Below are 19,970 nucleotides of genomic sequence, written 5' to 3'. Positions count from 1 at the left end.
ATCAGACATGTCATTTAGAGTAACGTAAAACACATAGCAAATCATATTTTCAGAAGTTGGAATACAAATGTAACATGCTTAGGAACATATAAATAATCATATTCCAGAAGATAAAGGTATCAATCAACTTATAATTCTTGTTAGGTCATTTCTCGTGACTACGAAAACAATTTTAGCTCACTATAAAACACAAATCTTCGTTTTGACACACCGAGAGCATAACAAAAGCTTTTGACGCAAATCTTAAGTCCAAAACTTGCATGCTTTTTAACAAAGATTACAATGGTTATCATTTCAATAATTAAATCACAAAGCACATAACTCAGAAAATTCGTATATCATGTAAAACCCTAACGAAACTTCGATTAATCATAACTTAAGCATACGATAGCGAAATCAAAGTCCAAACTTATTAATTTTTCGGCATCTATTCATCTAGATATAATAAAAGATCAGTACATGAACCAATTTGATCAGATCCATAGCATACAAATTCGTGAGACATGCAAACGACAACAATCGAGCAATTTAACGACTAACGACAACTCTAATCGCATTTAATTGAGCACTAGACATGATTACACTATGAAATTGAATAAAAACTGATCTAATAAAATTAGGGTTAGCAAATATACCTTTAAACACCAATTGAATTATACTAGCGCGTAGAGAATGACAAGAGCGATCACTTTCGTGTAGATCGCAAGAGCAAATAATCAAAATTGATGATGATTATGATGATGATGAAAAATGACGATGGAGAGGGGGTTTGGGGCTGCAAAATTCGTGACTTAGGGTTATGGGTGGAAGAATTGTGATTAAATGCCTTTTTATACCTAATTCCTTAATTAGTTTAGGGCCTTAATCACTAGTTAGCAACATGGGCTCAATTTAATTACATAAATGGGTGGGGTTAGGGGGATTTCGGCCATGAGGGTCCAAGAGGGAGTCCATGGGCTTGTCTTGACTAGTTGATGCATTCCCTGTGTAGCCCGTTAGGTGTCTTTAGCCGAAAATACAAACCGGAACGTTAAACGTCAATTTCTCGCGTTTTTAATCTATATAAATTCTAATAAATTGAAAGTATGTTTAAAACATAATAATTATATAATATAATTTTTAAAATTAAATTACATTATGCTTTGGCTTGCTAGTACGCAAAGTGTGGTTCGTTTCTAGTTGCCGTTAACCGTATCGGGTTCCCGGAACGTTAACCGGTCGTTAAAACGCATCCCACCAAGTTTAATTCATTAAATATATAATAAATTAAATATGTTTTTCATAAAGTCAATAATTATTAAAAATAATTATTTTATCGTTTTTCTGAGTTCCGTAAACTGAAAAGTTTTCTAGGCGATTTTCTTAATCGTGTCGTTTTCTAGGTATTTCATCATTCGAAACAAGTTCATCAATTAATATAAACATATTCACGTAATCCACTAGGATCAAGTATGCATTTAAATCCATTAAACGCATAAAGTTTTAAGTAATCACCGTTAAATATTTAACGGACAAGTAACGATAGTAACGAAAAAAGTCGGGTTGTTACAAATATAGTTCAAGCTCAGGCTCGAGCTTGTTTAGGCTCGGCTCGAATCCAGCTTTTACCGAGTCATGTTCGAGTAGTTCTCGAGTAGCTCGACTCATTTACATGGCTAATTTACTATATATTAACAATAAATTAATTAACTAGTTTCTTTTAGAAAACATGAAATTATCATCATAGCGAAGATGAAAACTAAATTCCATGTTTCTTAATTGAAAATATATTAGAAAACATGAAATTGCCATTATATCGAAGATGAACACTAAATTCCATGTTTCTTAAATGATATATGTTAGAAAAAATGAAATTACCATTATAGGCAAAGGTAAACAGTAACTTTTATGTTTCTTAATTGATACACACTTTATATTTACTTTGATATCGACTCCTTTGTTTGCATTTGTTGATAACGAGCTGTCTAATGTCTCATAAAGCCGAAACCACCATTATTGCAGCTTAAGCTAGATTTATACTTATGTATGGCTTTTTTTTGAGTTTGAATAAATTTCAGTTATTATAATTATATTGATATTGATTGATTGATAATTGATAATGAGTCACATAGGTTATCCAGTTGGTGGGGAAAAAATATGTGTTGACATGAGTAATCAGGGGATAATATATTAATATATTTAATCACTTTCAAAATTTCAACTAATCATAAAGGGACCATCTATGCAATAAGTTTCGTGTTTTTTAATTCTTGATGTTAAAAGTCAAAAGAAATACTCCGCTTCTGAAAATAATTTTGTAACACCACGATTTTCTTTTTCTTTTAAATTTTAAAAAATAACTCCCGCTTAAGATTCTTCATCGTAACCCTAGAAAAATTACGATTTGGACATTTTGATTGTCTTTCTTAATCGGAATAATAAATAACAGTCCTCCATATTCACGGCTACTCTTTCTTCATCCCAGAATTGAATTTGATTGAAGTAAGTCATCATTTTCCACATATTTGTTCTTATCATTTTGTAAAAGAGTCCGTTTTGTGCATAGTTAGTGACATTGTGTTCTAAAATTATTTCGAGTTTAACGATGGTGCCGGAAAAATTTAACTTGTTGCGAGCGAGAAGATAGGACCCGTTGAATATTTGGATGGAGTTTATTTAAGATTTTTTTATGAAAATAGATATTTGACACTTTACCCCCTTGTTTGGGAGGTCGATTTTAATTTTTGAAAAAAGTATGTGAGTTTTTTTGAAAAATAAATGAAACTAGTTAAAGACCCGCAAATTCGCGAGACTTTGGTAATTGTGTGTTTTAAAGAATAAAAGTAGCAAAATAGCAAACAATAAATATATTAATAAGTTTGAACAAACATGAAACCCATAATTACTTATGTGGTACACATTGTAATAGGTTAAAAAATAAACCCAAAAGTATATAAAAAATAAAAACAAGCAAATCCAAGTAAAATATTCAAGACTTGTGGATGAGTTTCTCAAAGGTTGGTTGTAGTCTCCAACATGTTCGACAATGTAGTTAATCGGTTGAGGTGATCATGAATTGTAAATAATGCCATAACTCGTTGTCTTGTTGTTAGTATCTTGTGAATCCCTGAGAAAGTCTTTTGTCGTAATTCATCAGCCTATCAAGAATCAGAACATTAATTTTGGAATCGATTACATAAAATTGAAAAAGGATTTTAAAATATTAGAAGTTGTATGAAGTTTATGATTCATTATACCTCATTCATAAAGTTATGCATAATAGTAAGCTTTCCAACTAAAGATAACATTGAATTGTAATAACTTGTCATTGCCGCTTCGTTGACAAATTCTGGCCCTATTAAAGTACTTGATATCGTGGCTTTTAATTTTGTAAACTTTGAAGTTAGTGCAATCTGTTCTTTTGATATATTGGATGACAAATTGTCTATTTCCAGAAGTTGGCGTCCAAAAACCTCAACATGGTTTTTGATCAACTGTGATAATCAATTTTAAGTGATTAGATGTTATTGTACAAATCGTTAATAATGTGTTATTGACAAACAGTAAATATAGTAATATAATTAAGACAAAATTACGCGCGTCGTCCCTGAACTTGTTTCCAGCCTTCTCAAGTCATCCTGATTCTTTTTTTTTTGCTTGCGTCATCCCTGTTCTTCTAAAATATAACATAGGTCGTCCTTCTGTATACATTCCGTCCAATATCTCCGTTAAAGTCAATCATGTGCGAATCATGTGAGGGTATTTCAGTCTTTTAATAACTTGAGGGATGACGAGCGTAATTTTGTCTAATAATAATAATAATAATTTGAGGGACGACGCACGTAATTTTATTTAATAATAATAATAATAATAATAATAATAATAATAATAATAATAATAATAATAATAATAACAGTAATAATAACAATAATAATAATATAATTATTATTATTATTATTATTGTTATTATCGACCAACGTTTTCAAATCGCGACTTCGACGCACGTTTTCGATGCGCGAATCCGAAACGAGTATTCAAGGCGCGTTTTCGACACGCAATTTCGACGCGTGTTTTAGAGGTGGGTTTTACGACACACGATTTCGACGCGCGTTTTCGAGGCGTGTTTTTCGACACGCGATTTCGATGTGCGTTTTCGATGCGTGTTTTTCGCGCGTCTCGAAAAACACGCCAGAAAATCGCGTGTCAAAAAAACACACCTCGAAAAAGCGCGTCGAAATCGTGTGTCGAAAAACACACCTCGAAAACGCGCGTCGAAATTACGTGTCGAAAATGCACATCGAAAATGCACTTCGAAAACGCGTTTCAGATTCGCGCATAAAAAACGTGCGTCAAAATCGCGATTTGAAAACGTTGGTTGATAAAGGACTTGACATGTTATGCAAAGTTGACATTTAACTGAGAAAGTTAACAAAAGTTAACGATACCCCTCTTTTGATTAACTTTCGAAAATACACTCCTTTTTTATAGCGAAATGAAATATATTACCTAAAGTAGGAAAAGTGGTATAACATGTTACCTTTTTATGGATTTTGCCCCAATAATAATAAGCACATAATATAATAATAATAATAATAGTAATAATAATAGTAAGACAAAATTACGCGCGTCGTCCCTGAACTTGTTTCCAGCCTTCTCAAGTTATCCTGATTCTTTTTTTTTTTGCTTGCGTCATCACTATTCTTCTAAAATATAACATAGGTCGTCCTTCTGTATACATTCCGTCCAATATCTCCGTTAAAGTCAATCATGTGCGAATCATGTGAGGGTATTTCAGTCTTTTAATAACTTGAAGGATGACGAGCGTAATTTTGTCTAATAATAATAATTATAATTTGAGGGACGACGCACGTAATTTTATTTAATAATAATAATAATAATAATAATAATAACAATAATAATAACAATAATAATAATATAATTATTATTATTATTATTATTGTTATTACCGACCAACGTTTTCAAATCGCGACTTCGACGCACGTTTTCGATGCGCGAATCCGAAACGAGTATTCGAGGCGCGTTTTCGACACGCAATTTCGACGCGTGTTTTAGAGGTGGGTTTTACGACACACGATTTCGACGCGCGTTTTCGAAGCGTGTTTTTCGACACGCGATTTCGATGTGCGTTTTCGATGCGTGTTTTTCGCGCGTCTCGAAAAACACGCCAGAAAATCGCGTGTCGACAACGCGCGTCGAAATCGTGTGTCGAAAAACACACCTCGAAAACGCGCGTCGAAATTACGTGTCGAAAATGCACATCGAAAATGCACTTCGAAAACGCGTTTCGGATTCGCGCATAAAAAACGTGCGTCAAAATCGCGATTTGAAAACGTTGGTTGATAAAGGACTTGACATGTTATGCAAAGTTGACATTTAACTGAGAAAGTTAACAAAAGTTAACGATACCCCTCTTTTGATTAACTTTCGAAAATACACTCCTTTTTATAGCGAAATGAAATATATTACCTAAAGTAGGAAAAGTGGTATAACATGTTACCTTTTTATGGATTTTGCCCCAATAATAATAAGCACATAATATAATAATAATAATAATAATAATAGTAATAATAATAGTAAGACAAAATTACGCGCGTCGTCCCTGAACTTGTTTCCAGCCTTCTCAAGTCATCCTGATTCTTTTTTTTTTTGCTTGCGTCATCCCTGTTCTTCTAAAATATAACATAGGTCGTCCTTCTGTATACATTCCGTCCAATATCTCCGTTAAAGTCAATCATGTGCGAATCATGTGAGGGTATTTCAGTCTTTTAATAACTTGAGGGATGACGAGCGTAATTTTGTCTAATAATAATAATAATAATTTGAGGGACGACGCACGTAATTTTATTTAATAATAATAATAATAACAATAATAATAATAATAATAATAACAGTAATAATAACAATAATAATAATATAATTATTATTATTATTATTATTATTGTTATTATCGACCAACGTTTTCAAATCGCGACTTCGACGCACGTTTTCGATGCTCGAATCCGAAACGAGTTTTCGAGGCGCGTTTTCGACACGCAATTTCGACGCGTGTTTTAGAGGTGTGTTTTTCGACACACGATTTCGACGGGCGTTTTCGAGGCGTGTTTTTCGACACGCGATTTCAATGTGCGTTTTCGATGCGTGTTTTCGCGCGTCTCGAAACCACGCCAGAAAATCGCTTGTCGAAAAAACACGCCTCGAAAACGCGCGTCGAAATGTGTCGAAAAACACACCTCGAAAACGCGCGTTAAAAACGCGCGTCGAAATTACGTGTCGAAAATGCACATCGAAAATGCACTTCAAAAACGCGTTTCGGATTCGCGCATATAAAATGTGCGTCAAAATCGCGATTTGAAAACGTTGGTTGATAAAGGACTTGACATGTTATGCAAAATTGACATTTAACTGAGAAAGTTAACGATACCCCTCTTTTGATTAACTTTCGAAAATACACTCCTTTTTTATAGCGAAATGAAATATATTACCTAAAGTAGGAAAAGTGGTATAACATGTTACCTTTTTATGGATTTTGCCCCAATAATAATAAGCACATAGTAGTAGTAGTAGTAGTAGTAGTAGTAGTAGTAGTAGTAGTAGTAGTAGGAGCAGCAGCAGCAGCAGCAGCAGGCACATGTTACGTGCGTCGTCCCTCAAATTATTATTAATATTATTAGACAAAATTACGCTCGTCGTCCCTCAAGTTATTAAAAGACTAAAAAACCCTCACATGATTCGCACATGATTGACTTTAACGGAGATATTGGACGGAATGTATACAGAAGGATGACCTATGTTATATTTTAGAAGAACAGGGATGATGCAAGCAAAAAAAAAAAGAATCAGGATGACTTGAGAAGGCTGGAAACAAGTTCAGGGACGACGCGCGTAATTTTGTCTAATAGTAATAATAATAATAATAATAATAATAATAAGCACATGCTACGTGCGTCGTCCCTCAAATTATTATTATTATTATTAGACAAAATTACGCTCGTCATCCCTCAAGTTATTAAAAGACTAAAATACCCTCACATGATTCGCACATGATTGACTTTAACGGAGATATTGGACGGAATGTATACAGAAGGACGACCTATGTTATATTTTAGAAGAACAGGGATGATGCAAGCAAAAAAAAAAAAGAATCAGGATGACTTGAGAAGGCTGGAAACAAGTTCAGGGACGACGCGCGTAATTTTGTCTATAATTAATAACAATAAAGTTAAAGAGAAGGTATCGTGTACTTGCCTGTAATATATCAGTTGGACGTAATCCATCAATCCACATTGTACATCTTTGAGCAGGAGTCATCCAAGTTCCATAAATAATACTAAACACATGAACTTTTGCGGCAGTTTTTTAATATTAAAAAGGGTATAGAAATGTGATAATATGTTATCGACAATTGGTAGAATGTTGTCATCTATAAATTCTCCAATCAATCTTCTACGAAGTTGTAGTATACGTTGGTGGTGTTCAGTAAACCAATCATTAAATTGTTTGCTGAAATTAATAGGATCTTCAATAAACATTTTAACAAAAAATGTTATAAGGTTTACGTAAAATTATTCAATTAATGATTTGATAACAAAGATGGATGAATAGAAATTATATTAAATTAGATTGTACCACGATTCATGTCTTCATTGCTACCAAGCTGTTAGAGTATTATAACAGTTTATTAATGTAATTGTATTTGGAGTGAAAAATTAAATAACATATTTGGTATATAATTTCAATGTTTATTTGCAAGCATGTATTACTAAAAGTACCTGATGTAGTTGTTCGTTTTCAATTGTATATCCTTGTTTAGTTGTATAACTTTTAGCTTCAAGTTTCGCATGTATGTCTAAAAAACAAATAATTGTATGTTTAGTATATGGATTTAAAATCAACTTAATTTTTTTTTTTTTCAATCCATAAAACCTGTTGATTCTTGCGGCATCTCTTTACTGCTTCTCTATTGTCAGCCTTTTTCTTTTCTTTCTGGAAATTTTTAAAAAAAATATATTAAGTAAGAATGAATACCTGGAATAAGGTAGAAATAGAATGTATATAGTATAACTTGATAAATCATAAAATCGGACTGTATTAATAAAAAAAATAAAAATATACATGTACTATTACAACATCACAATTGTTATCATGTGGGTTGCAACTAAACAGAGATTGGCAACAGAAAATTGGTTGCGTAGACATGTACCTTTTGTTGCTCATCTTCTATTTTTTTGTTCGTCTTCATTGTTTGATGATCAACAGTTTTCGATATAAATCAGAAGATATGTAGATGACGTTTGTTAGAAGTATATATGAGTGATCAGCCGATGGAATGAAATATTGTTTAAAAAAGTAAAAGATTTGTAGGCATAAATGTAGGAAATCAAGTTTAAAAGGTCACATATTTGTTTTTATTTTGTATTTTGGTAGAAGTTGACTTAACAAACACATTATTAAAACTCAACTGTTACATATGCTTGTTTTTGTAAGCGGGTGATTAAATGGGCTATGGAAGCCCATTAAGGTTGTTTTTTTAGTGGGCTAAAGAGTGTTAGATTGAGATGTTTTATAATCTTAAACTACACAATAATTAAACATCGAAGGTTAGAGATTTTTTTGGAAGAGCAGTTAAACCTTCTAAACATGTATCTGTAAGTAAAGGCCGATGGGTGTTGTTATTTCTGTAAGTACTATCTCAATCGCTATGTTCTCAAGTCTAAATCCAACGGTATTAAAACGCTAATGTCAATCAACTAATTTTGTGACTAAATTTTGAGAGATTATGTCAATAAATTTCGGTTTCGTAATTATAAACACCAAAATCAATTAGAATATTTGCCTGTTAATATTTATGACACGATTTTTGTTGAAAATTTCAATCTTTATTTATTTCGTTTTAGAATAGCAAAGCCTCACTAGAATGAATAATTTAAAACAAGAAATTCTATAGGCATTAAATGATATAAATATACACCAAATGTATAAAAAAAATTTGCATAGAAAAAACTCATAGGATAAAATCGACAGGTCATATGAAACTATACATTGCGATTTCCATATATATCCTAGACGTGTAGATCTTATAAGCATAATACGTTTTGTAACTTTACATAGAAGTTTTGCAAGTGTAATTAGTTGATAAAAAAATAGTGAAAATGAATCAATTTAAAATGTCTGAGACTGAATCAGATGATGTTAAATCTGGTAGTAATGTGATAGCTGATTATCGAATGGATTATCATCTTGTTCAAGTACGTATTTGCGGTGGTAAAGTTTGGGTAAGTTTCTTATCTTATTAGATTTATACCATATCTTCGCATCAAATTTCTTTTGCTAATATTTGTAAATGTTATCTGTTGTAACTTAGCGTCTTCCTCGCGATTTGATTGGATTACCTGGACTCCATAGTGAGGCTACAGTTTCATGCTTTAATGGTAGAGGAGGCAAATGGAAATGACGTCTGAAAGAAGAGGTGGCGAAAAAAAAACCAAATTTATGTGTGTCTACTGGATTTCCAGAGTTTCGCGAACAAAGTGGGCTAAAGGTTGACGATAAATGTTTATTCTGTTATATAGTTCAAGATTGTACATTTCATGTGTTTGAGATTACACCAAACACTGATTAGATTCGCTTAAGATCCAAAAGTTTGGCCATTTTGCAATTCTTCTAGTTTATGTAGAATAAACTGCTTTGGTTTTTAGGTAGTGTTTATGTTTGATCTATTAAATTGTAAGCAAAAAATTAGTGTTTATGCTTTCACATCCACCGGTTTTATCTTGAACATATATAGATGCACGGATCCTAGTGGTTTAAGATAATAGATGCGGATGTTATTTAAATTAGTAAGGAGAAAGTTGTCAAAGAACATTCAATTTAAAATAGTTGTATTCTTACTTTTTGATGGGATCGTCACCAGTCCACTTGCAAACCCGACAATCATAAACATACTTCATTTCCTCAACATCATAAACTTTGAGAACTTTGTTCTTCTCACACATGCTACAATAGTACTGAAACCATCCCTCATTGTCATTGAAACTGTGAATCCAGCCTCGAACGACAAAAGTGCACACCTATAAACAGATTGAGTTTGTTAGACTCACATAGGCTGATTAATTCTTAGGTGCATAATAAGTAATATATTTATCGTCAATAATATACTTACATCCTCTATGTGACGAACGTCGTCCAGTACATATGCTGGATACTTCGTCTGGTCAGTATACTTGTCTAGAGAAGACGTTTCATTCTTCCCAATATCAATTTCAATGACGGGCTTAACATAATCAGCAATGTCTCTAGCAGATGCTAATCTGTGTAAGGTAATATGTTTAAAATTCATTAGTAAGTTTGACAAAGAATATACCAATTGAGAGTATTGTTTTATAATGATGATGCAGTTTTAAAAATTGTGGAGAATATCTTAAAAGAAGGTAAGGAACTTACGCATTCTTAAAATCCACAATGGGTTGCACAGAATCATTAATGAATAGTTTGAAGCCCCACAATTGATTATTGACTTGAGGACCTAATTCGTTACCACAAACACATATATGATTGAGCTTTTTTGTTAAATGTAAAGTATTAGTATCATAATAGTGAAATAGTAAGTTATATTGTTTCAACCTTCCCAGTCCTTCAGCCTACAATTATGAAGCATCAATATAACATCCACATCTGTCTTGTAAGTTAACTCCAAAGACTTGTACAGATTCTCAGCATGTCCACCCCATAGTTTACAGCGAATCCTTTCACCACTACAAAGTATTGTGTATTTCATTTTATTAGATGATGTGATTGTTGTGACCTTAAAAGCAAAATAATAAAATTACTTTGGGTAAATTGGAATGGTACCTTGCATCTGCGAGTTCAAATTCAATTGATTTCTTATCAACTTCAGTTTCCTTATCAACTTTCATCTTGGTCACTTTGACCAACAGGCCAACAACATCTATGTATATGAATAGACAAATTGTATGTAAGTTTTTTAAAAAAGAACAGAGGTTGCAAGATATTATATGAATAATTATAAGCGCTAAATTAAGTTACCAAAAACGTCATCCTTGGATACAATCCATTCTTGCATATCCTTAAATTCGACAAAATTGTAAATGTCTCTTAATATATTAAAAGGCTGACACCTTTTAACAATACTTTTCTTCACCAAATTGATTTTGAACTCATGATGAACCAGCTTATATTCATCATCGTGAAGCTTCACTTCGAAATTGCTCAAATCAACAAAGGCACCTTCTTTGAACGAATGGGCAAAAAAAGGCATAAGATTTTTATAAATCATGGCTCTGATCTTATTACCCTGCATTATTCAGTATTTTTTTTAAGCAGATGTATGATAACCATTTCAATTAAAATGAATATAATATAATAATCAGTATGATTTTAAATAGAATATTAAAATTACCTCAAAATCCACAAGGATGAACTCATAAGATAATATCGAATCGGGCTTGCCAAACCATGTCTTCTTCCATTCATCAATGACCTTAACTCTTACTTTCCAGACGCTCCTTTCTTTGTTAATCATATTAAGTAGGGTGAATGGGACTACTTCAGACATTTTTCGAGAGTATACAAATGAATTGCAAAAGTGATTTGTAGAAATTGTTTGTAAATCGAATGGGTATGGGAGATGTATTTATAGGCGAAATCGTAATGTGTAAATATGATGATGATTTTCAATTAATCCCATTGATAATCCTTTCCATAAACAACATTTGAATTATCTACGCAATTGAATTTTTAAAAGAGATAAGAACAAAGTTGTGTAATCGCAAAAAATTAGGGATGAAGATTTGAATAGGATTAATCTAACTGTATATATTGAATCATTTGTGAAGAAAACGCGTGGAAGAAATTGGAAAGCGAAGATCCGGTTGCTGTAAAATGAAACAATGGGATGTGGGTATTGGCCGATGAGATTCAGAAGGGATTTTGGCCAAATTTTAGGCGGTGCATTTTTGAACGGTTTATACATATAATACACACTTTGACCTATTTTCCTTAATTACAGGGAATGCATTTAATATTTAATATACTTTTTAAAATTCAAATTTTGAACACATAGATAATTAATTTATGAAGGGTATTTTTGTACCTAGTGTTAGAGTATTAGTATTGGGCCAGTCCGATTGCATTGTGGGCTGGGTTCATTAGGATTTCTTAGCATATTAGGGTTTGTAATCCCTATATATATCGCGTCATTAATACAATCACATTTACGGGTTTCATTATTTAACATGGTATCAGAGCGGGTTTGATCCCAAGGTTTAGTCGGCCGCCACAAGCCGCCGTCTCTATAGTGCCGCCCCGTCAAACTCCCTACTGCCGCTGTCTTTCATTGTTCTCTTCTTTCATTTTTTTTTTCCACGATTGTGTATTTTCCCTATTCCCGTCCGCCGTTGTCTACATTTGATCACTCAATTGTGTTCTATTCAAACGTGTCTTTAAAACAATGAGTACACGTATATCATCACAGCCTACATCATATGTTATCTAACCAATATGTTATCCTTCACCCAAAAATGGCCGTCATTTTTTTTTTCCTTCATCCTTCCTCTTATTTCATTCTTTAAAAATAAAAATAAAACCCCACATATACGAGCCATCTGTTCACTTGCAAAATAAAACACACCATAATTTTTGTTTTACTTTCTATTATATATCCACCTAATGCTATCAATAATCGGCGTGGGACTGAGCCGCCTAGCTTGACTAGGTTCCAAACCCCGAAAAAAAAGAGGAATAAAAAAAAGGAAAAAAAAGAATATTGTCAAAACTCTTGTTTGCAGCGTTGAAGATTACTTTATCGTCAACAAAAGTAGCATATGAAAGCGGTACTTGATCCTTAGGCACAGCAAGCCACGGCGTAAAAGAAAAAGAAAAACGCTACGGAAAAGGAGAAGCCGTCAAAAAATCTGCAACTCTTTCAACGAATATCAGGCTATTCGATGCAACAAATGAAGAAAAAAAAACATAGTTTATTTTATTTCTTTAATTTAATATTTAATGTTTTGTTCCAGTTCGAACTTTCGCGATTTCGCCGTTCGGACTGCGGGGGAGTGTTAGAGTATTAGTATTGGGCCAGCCCGATTGCATTGTGGGCTGGGTCCATTAGGGTTTCTTAGCATATTAGGGTTTGTAATCCCTATATATACCGCGTCAATAATACAATCACATTCACGGGGTTTTCATCATTTAACACCTAGATGTACCATAATTTTAGATTAAGTAATGAATTAGTAAGATTAATCTTAACCATTGGATTAAAGGGTATGTAAAAGTCCAATGTTGATCTAATGGTGATTTTTTGATAGTTAGTTATTACTTATTTCCTCATAAGAGGTCTCTTTTAAGGTATAGTAAGATGTGAAAAAAAGGTGAAAGGATGAAAATGTCCTTGGTACTATTCATGGATTTTATCTAATACTCCCTCCGTCCCATTACAAGTGCCCACTTACTTTTTGCACACAGTTTTAGAAAATCCCACTAACTCCATTCTCTACCAATCAGAAATCTTCTCTCTCCAGAATAACCTCTTCTGATTTGTTGAAATACAAAGTAGACATTTGATATGGTACGTCCCAAAATAGAAATGTGGACACTTTAAGTGGGACGGAGAGAGTAGTAAATATGGTATTTTTAATATTATTATTATTATTATTATTATTATTATTATTATTATTATTATTATTATTATTATTATTATTATTATAATATTATTATTATTATTATTATTATTAGTGTAATATAAACTAAATAATTAATTATAAATTATTCAGACCTTATCTAAAGACAAAATTGATAAATAGTAATCTAATTCACGCTATAACCATTTATACATCATGTTTAAACAAAAGTACCAACAAGGAGCCACACTAAAAATTGTCACATTTGCGATAACTAAGGAGTAAAAAATTTAAACTTGCAGAGGTGTGAAGGTTAAATTGAAGGGGCTAAAACGCAACTTCTCTATTTAATTACATTTATATTTTAGATCCTTACATTATTCATGAACATACAAATATAGTTAGCATATTATTAAATATACATGATCACATCCCGAAGTATCCTTATGTTGCTAAAATTGCGTCTATTTTTTTCTTCTTATTTTTTGCAATCGGATTTAGCAAACGTTCACCACCGCATAGTGAAAGCTCCTCAACTAGTTAGACTATTCACAGCGGTAAGCGGTTGAGCCGCCGTTGCGGCCGCTGTTGTTTAACGCCGATGCTAGCGAACGTCCTTGGGGGCGCTGTTGATCCAGGGTCCTGCAAAATGCTTGGCAACGACATTTTGTAGGACGCTGCATCCTTATCTTTTTTGTTTTTTTTTTGAAGCTTTTTTAATGGTAAGTGGCTGTATATAGATGCTGGAATGGTTGAATTGTTGAATGGAGAGATGATGATGACGATGATGATAAAGATAAAGAAACAAAGGTTTGTATATGTGTATGTATGTGTGGTTACGTGTTTGGACACCAACCACAAGAAATTTTATTTACATTTTTCTAAATGATAATAATAATCAATAATAATAATAAATATGATTTACAGTTTTTTTAGTATTATTTGTATTTATACTTTAATATAAATACGATTTATAGAGAAAAATAATAATGATGTTAATAATAATGATCATAGTAATTATAAAATATTGAATGTGGGTCAATGTGATGGGTGTGATGGGTGTTAGTGAATGTGGTTGGTAAAGTGAGAGAAAGAAACTGCTGAGTTGGTGCTGATGTAACAGTAATGTGGTTCCATGACATGTGTGATGGATAAGAGTGGTCTTATATACTATTATTAAGTATATCAATATATAAGAATATTTATAAATCAGATATGGTTGTTGGAAATGAAAAATGTTTTTTTTTTTGAAAAGCAAGCAAAATTTATTAAAAAAACAAGAAGAAAAACAACAGGCTCTAAACAAAGCCTAACAGGTCCAAGGAAGGTGCAAAACCAACCCAAGAACAAATATACAAGCAAAAACACACAGCAAAACAAGCTGCAACGAGAGCTGCCTACCAGAAAATATATACAGATTATAATTCCCCATATGTCCAAGGACTAGTAAGCCATATGTGCCTATCGATTTTGATGTTACGAATTCTTCTTGAAATCCAATCAAAACTTTTCACTTGAATCTCGTTAAGCGCTACCGGCCCGTTCCATGTCTTCTTTTTGAATACCATCGCGTTTCGATTCTTCCACATTAAATAACTACTAATGAACTTCACCGCTTGCCAAATTTGATGTCCTAATTTAGACTTTGCTCCGATGAAATTATTTTGAAAAATATCCTCGAACACATTAGTTTGGAGGGTGTCACGACTCCACCATTTATGAAGTCTTCCCCACACTTCTTTTGATTCTTTACAATCCCACAAACAATGCTCTACCGTTTCTAGCCCATCGTTGCACATTGGGCATCTCACCGAATCAAGGTCCACGTCTCGTTTATCTAGCTCGACTCTTACTGGCAGCCTCTTAAGTTTTGCACGCCAATTAAAGATCATAACTTTTTTCGGAACCAAAGGGTTAGATTGCGTTTCAGTATTGCCCATGAATTCTGACAGCAGCTTGTTGTCGACAAGCCTTGTGAGCTCTTTAGTCGTGAAAATGCTCTTGTTCGAAAGATTCCATTGCCATACGTCTTCGTTCCTGTCACATTTAACCAAAGAATCAAACATGTTAGTAATTTCCTGTAATTCTCCAAGCTCTCGACCAAAAAGGTTTCTGTTCCAGCTCCAGTTTAGCGACCATCTGCTTCCTGTCCATTGAACTCGATCACAAACTCGAACCTCCTTTATAGCTTCCTGTCGATAAAGTCTTCTAAATTTCTCTTTTAGAATTGTGCCATGTAGCCAAGGCTCTTCCCAGAAAATAGTATTCGACCCATCTCCAATACACTTGATGAATGATGTTGAAAAGCTAACCCCTGTACGATCAATCTCATGTCCCGTAACCAGAATTTTACTCCAGGTATTACTCTTAAACCGAATGGGATCATTGTTAGAAAACAACCCTCCATTCGACCCATAGATACTTGAAATGATTTTGACCCAAAAGGAGTTTTTTTCGGTAAGGAATCGCCACCACTATTTTCCAATTAATGCCATATTTTTACCCCGTAAAGACCCGATATTTAACCCTCCCGAATCAAATGGGACAAGTAATTTTTCCCATTTTACCCAAGCCATTTTATAACTCTCACCCGACCCGCCTCAATCTCTCAAGTGATTTTAACACACACACGGGAGCACGATAGAGTGAGAAATAATACAAGGGCAAGTTATTGAGAACCGACTTGACTAAAGTTAATCTACCGCCGAACGACAAATTACGTAACTTATAATGTGGTTTTCTTGTTATTAAATTAGATATATTATGTAACTTATAAATTGTTACTTGCTTATTCGACAACAACTTTGTTTACGTAACTTATAAATTATAACTTATAGATATATTACGTAACTTATAAAGTTTAATTTATGCCCTTTAATTGGTATCATATTTTTAATGATTAATAATCATAATTAACACATTTACTATTTGTTTACCCCTCTATAAATGAACAATAAGCTCACCAAAACGTAAAAGGACAGTTATATACTACATGTATCAACCAATTCCTTGACCCAACATGGTTATCATGGAACTTCTACAAATGGAAGTTCTACAAACAGACCCATATTTTAACACCCATATTGTAACTCCACATTATATTAAGTGTTTACCTCTTCAGTTTTTACCTGTTTTGCACTTCCTCATATGAATAATTATCTAAATATACTAATCCAAAAAGTTAGTACTTTCACCTCTAAAAATCACTGTTCCCTTCGTCCTTAAACGTCCTTTCACAATATTTTTGGAGGGTCTCTTTGTCATTTCACAATTCCTTTGCTCCAACGACCCTCCAAAACCTTCTCCGGCCTCCTACCTAATTTCTGTAACTTCACCAAATGTCCCATAGCAAACATTATCTTTATCTAAATATACTAATCCAAAAAGTTGTACCTGCACCTCTAACAACCACTGTTCCCTTCGTCCTTAAACGTCCTTTCACAATATTTTTGGAGGGTCTCTTCGTCATTTCACAATTCCTTTGCTCCAACTACCCTCCAGAACCTTCTCCTGCCTCCTACCTAATTTCTGTAACTTCACCAAATGTCCCATAGCAAACATCCACCTCCGTTGTGCCGCTGTTACGATCTCACATCGCCCAAGTATGGGATTGGGTGATGGCTTATAAGTCAAGGTGTTCCCTCCTTCTTCAAGCTAGCTTTTGGGAGTGAGTTCTACACTTGGGCTTATGGCTAGTCCGAGCTCACCCCCGGTTCGTCCCCAGGTGAGAATTCGGGTCTTCCCCGGTTCGTCCCCAGAAGACCATGACAATTGGTATCAGAGCTAGCTTTTGGGAGTGAGTTCTACACTTGGGCTTATGGCTAGTCCGAGCTCACCCCCGGTTCGTCCCCAGGTGAGAATTCGGGTCTTCCCCGGTTCGTCCCCAGAAGACCATGACAATTGGTATCAGAGCTAGCTTTTGGGAGTGAGTTCTACACTTGGGCTTATGGCTAGTCCGAGCTCACCCCCGGTTCGTCCCCAGGTGAGAATTCGGGTCTTCCCCGGTTCGTCCCCAGAAGACCATGACAGCCGCCACCGTGTTCGTTTCTACCACCGTGTTCGTCGCCACCACTGTGTTCGACGCTACCACCATCGTCGTCTCCTAGCAGGTAAATCAATGTTTTCGTTACGATTTTAGGAAATTTTACAGTACTATGGTTTACTTTTGATAAAAGATGGTTCTTCTCAAGCGTCATCGTAATGCTCTTCAATTGTTGGACCTTAGTTGAATGTTTGTTATTTTGATTATATTTGTTGTTCGTTAATTTTCCATGGATTTGTTACTGATTGTTGTTTGCCTTTGTAAATATTTGCTACAAAAGTTTGCTACAAAATTATGTCTTCCCTCTGTAAAATTAACTTTTGGTGGTCTTTGTTATCAATATTTTTTTTTTTTTTAAAAACAAGCCGAATGCTCACACTTATGCTGTCCCGTTTCTTCGAGCCTATTTTGCATTCAACATTAAAGACCATTAAAAGATTGTTAACTTATAGATTTTATTTCCCATTCTCAACTGCTCTGTACAAGAATAGCTACCATAATAGTCAGAAGTGCCTTATATAGATACCATAGGTAGAAACAGTTAACACCTAAGTCAAAAAATTGTTTATGTCTTATTTACAACATTTTGTAACATATATGTGGGAAAAAATGTATAAGTTTACTATCTGATTGAAGCATCTAACACCCATTCAATATGCAGAATTTCCGACATAACACCAATTAGATCTTTGGAACCAGACGACACCGACAAAACCATTCAATATGCGAGAAATCCTCCGGACATGTTACCAGTGGGATTATGCTCCATGCTTATTAATAAAGAGGTATTTTTAACTTACTAATCTACTTTAAAAACGAAGAGATATAATTCTTATACACTAATATCATTCTCTGAACTGCCTCAAATGTCTGCAAAAATTTTACCTCAAATTTGGTAATTATTGACATATTTAGATTGCAAACTGATATTTAATAAACAACACCACTAATTCAGTACATTCATTCATATTTCATATTTCATAGTTTACAAACATCCTTTGTAGGGAGATGCAATCCAGGCTAACATGAGTTACGGAGTCTATGAACGCTTTGACAAGATTATGCATAATCAGCTGGTAACATGACAATGGTAACAAACACTCCCTACATAGGTAACCTTAAGAATAGGTAAACACGCTGATTTCAAACCCATCCTAGCTGAGCCATCTCCAAAACACAGTTTCTACTTTTTTCTATACGACAACGTACTCAACCGGTCAAAGAATAAGACCTCCATTCTCACAGGTATTACACAAAAATCTTCAATAACACTAACATACTTATATGATAATAACCTATATATACTGCCACAGATTACATAGGATGCGTTCAGAGCATCAGAAACATACAAAAATTCAACAAATTGACAAGCAAGACAAAATGTCACCGAATCATCGATCTCATGTTAGTTCGATCCACTCATTTATTAAACAAATTACACACAACTTTAAAATACTGCACACAATATAGCCAAATTTGACAACATATTATACCAAGTCTGTTAGCACAGAACATTAACAACTTTCAACAAAAATCCCTTCAATTGATGATGTGGGACGAGTGGTGAAGAACCCTGTCGAAGAGCAGAAACAAAACAGTAAAACATTACCAAAACTAACGACGTACGACTTCACAAACAACAAGGTACATAGTTATTTACTCACTTATATATATGAGCACAAAACAAAGAAAAAAAACAGTCAATGTAGAACGACAGGTTCACTTGCAAAGCTAAAATAGAGCAGATAGATGATAGCACACAACGGTTCTACACAAGTTGTGACAAGTGCAACTTAAAAGTAGGTGCCAAAGTTCAAAGCCTAATATGTGTAGATCATATGAAACTCCGGAGAAACCTGGCTCTAGGTAATTAGTTCATAGAACACTATTTGCAATCCTAACACTTCTTAAAAAAACCAACGGTACGGGAACAAGTATTAACGACGGTATAGGAATAGAAACTCTGAGCTTTTTGTGCGAAGAAGGCGAAAAACTAATTGGCATTAGCCGTAAAATATTGGTTCTCGAAATGGGTTACGGTGACAAAAAATAAAATCCACCTCGGATTAAAGCTTTTGAATGAACAACATGTATCTTCCAATTTCACTATCAAGCAGTCAACGAATATATGGTTTCGGACCAATCGACAGTGAAGAAGACATTGAAGAAGCCATAAGTTATGCACCACCACACACAAAGTTTGGGCCATCCACAAGAAGATATCGCAGCAACAAATCACTCTTTCAACAACCCAGGTAATTTTCAAACACTGCTTTTAAACTGATGAT

General features: G+C 33.8%; 1 protein-coding gene and 1 long non-coding RNA gene across 2 annotated transcripts; one reads left to right on the top strand and one right to left on the bottom strand.

Annotated features, from left to right (window-relative positions):
* Positions 1–9,884: 9,884 nt before the first annotated feature.
* On the bottom strand, positions 9,885–11,572 carry LOC139868278 (replication protein A 70 kDa DNA-binding subunit D-like). Its single transcript, XM_071856607.1, has 7 exons — positions 11,417–11,572; positions 11,044–11,311; positions 10,849–10,945; positions 10,621–10,751; positions 10,441–10,522; positions 10,160–10,307; positions 9,885–10,067 (listed from the first exon to the last, which is right to left on the bottom strand). Exons 1-7 carry the CDS (start codon positions 11,570–11,572, stop codon positions 9,885–9,887), a joined length of 1,065 nt encoding a protein of 354 aa, XP_071712708.1.
* Positions 11,573–18,339: 6,767 nt separating this feature from the next.
* Positions 18,340–19,537, top strand: LOC139865839 (uncharacterized). The gene is made up of 3 exons (XR_011765118.1): positions 18,340–18,467; positions 18,687–18,927; positions 18,996–19,537. It is a non-coding gene; the product is annotated as an uncharacterized lncRNA (long non-coding RNA).
* The last annotated feature ends 433 nt before the right edge of the window (positions 19,538–19,970 follow it).

This window comes from Rutidosis leptorrhynchoides, chromosome 9 (genome assembly GCF_046630445.1).
Source record: "Rutidosis leptorrhynchoides isolate AG116_Rl617_1_P2 chromosome 9, CSIRO_AGI_Rlap_v1, whole genome shotgun sequence".
Lineage (NCBI taxonomy): Eukaryota > Viridiplantae > Streptophyta > Magnoliopsida > Asterales > Asteraceae > Rutidosis > Rutidosis leptorrhynchoides.
The sequence above is the reverse complement of the archived record's forward strand: the minus strand, read 5'-3'. Positions and strand labels throughout refer to the sequence as shown.

Bases quoted from the DNA above. Each gene is read 5' to 3' on its own strand.
- LOC139868278 (XM_071856607.1), bottom strand. From the start codon at position 11,572: ATGTCTGAAGTAGTCCCATTCACCCTACTTAATATGATTAACAAAGAA. The intron at 10,308-10,440 runs GTAAGTTCCTTA...TACCTTACACAG, and splicing joins ATTGTGGATTTTAAGAATGC to ATTAGCATCTGCTAGAGACA. The intron at 10,068-10,159 runs GTAAGTATATTA...ATCTGTTTATAG, and splicing joins ACGTTCGTCACATAGAGGAT to GTGTGCACTTTTGTCGTTCG.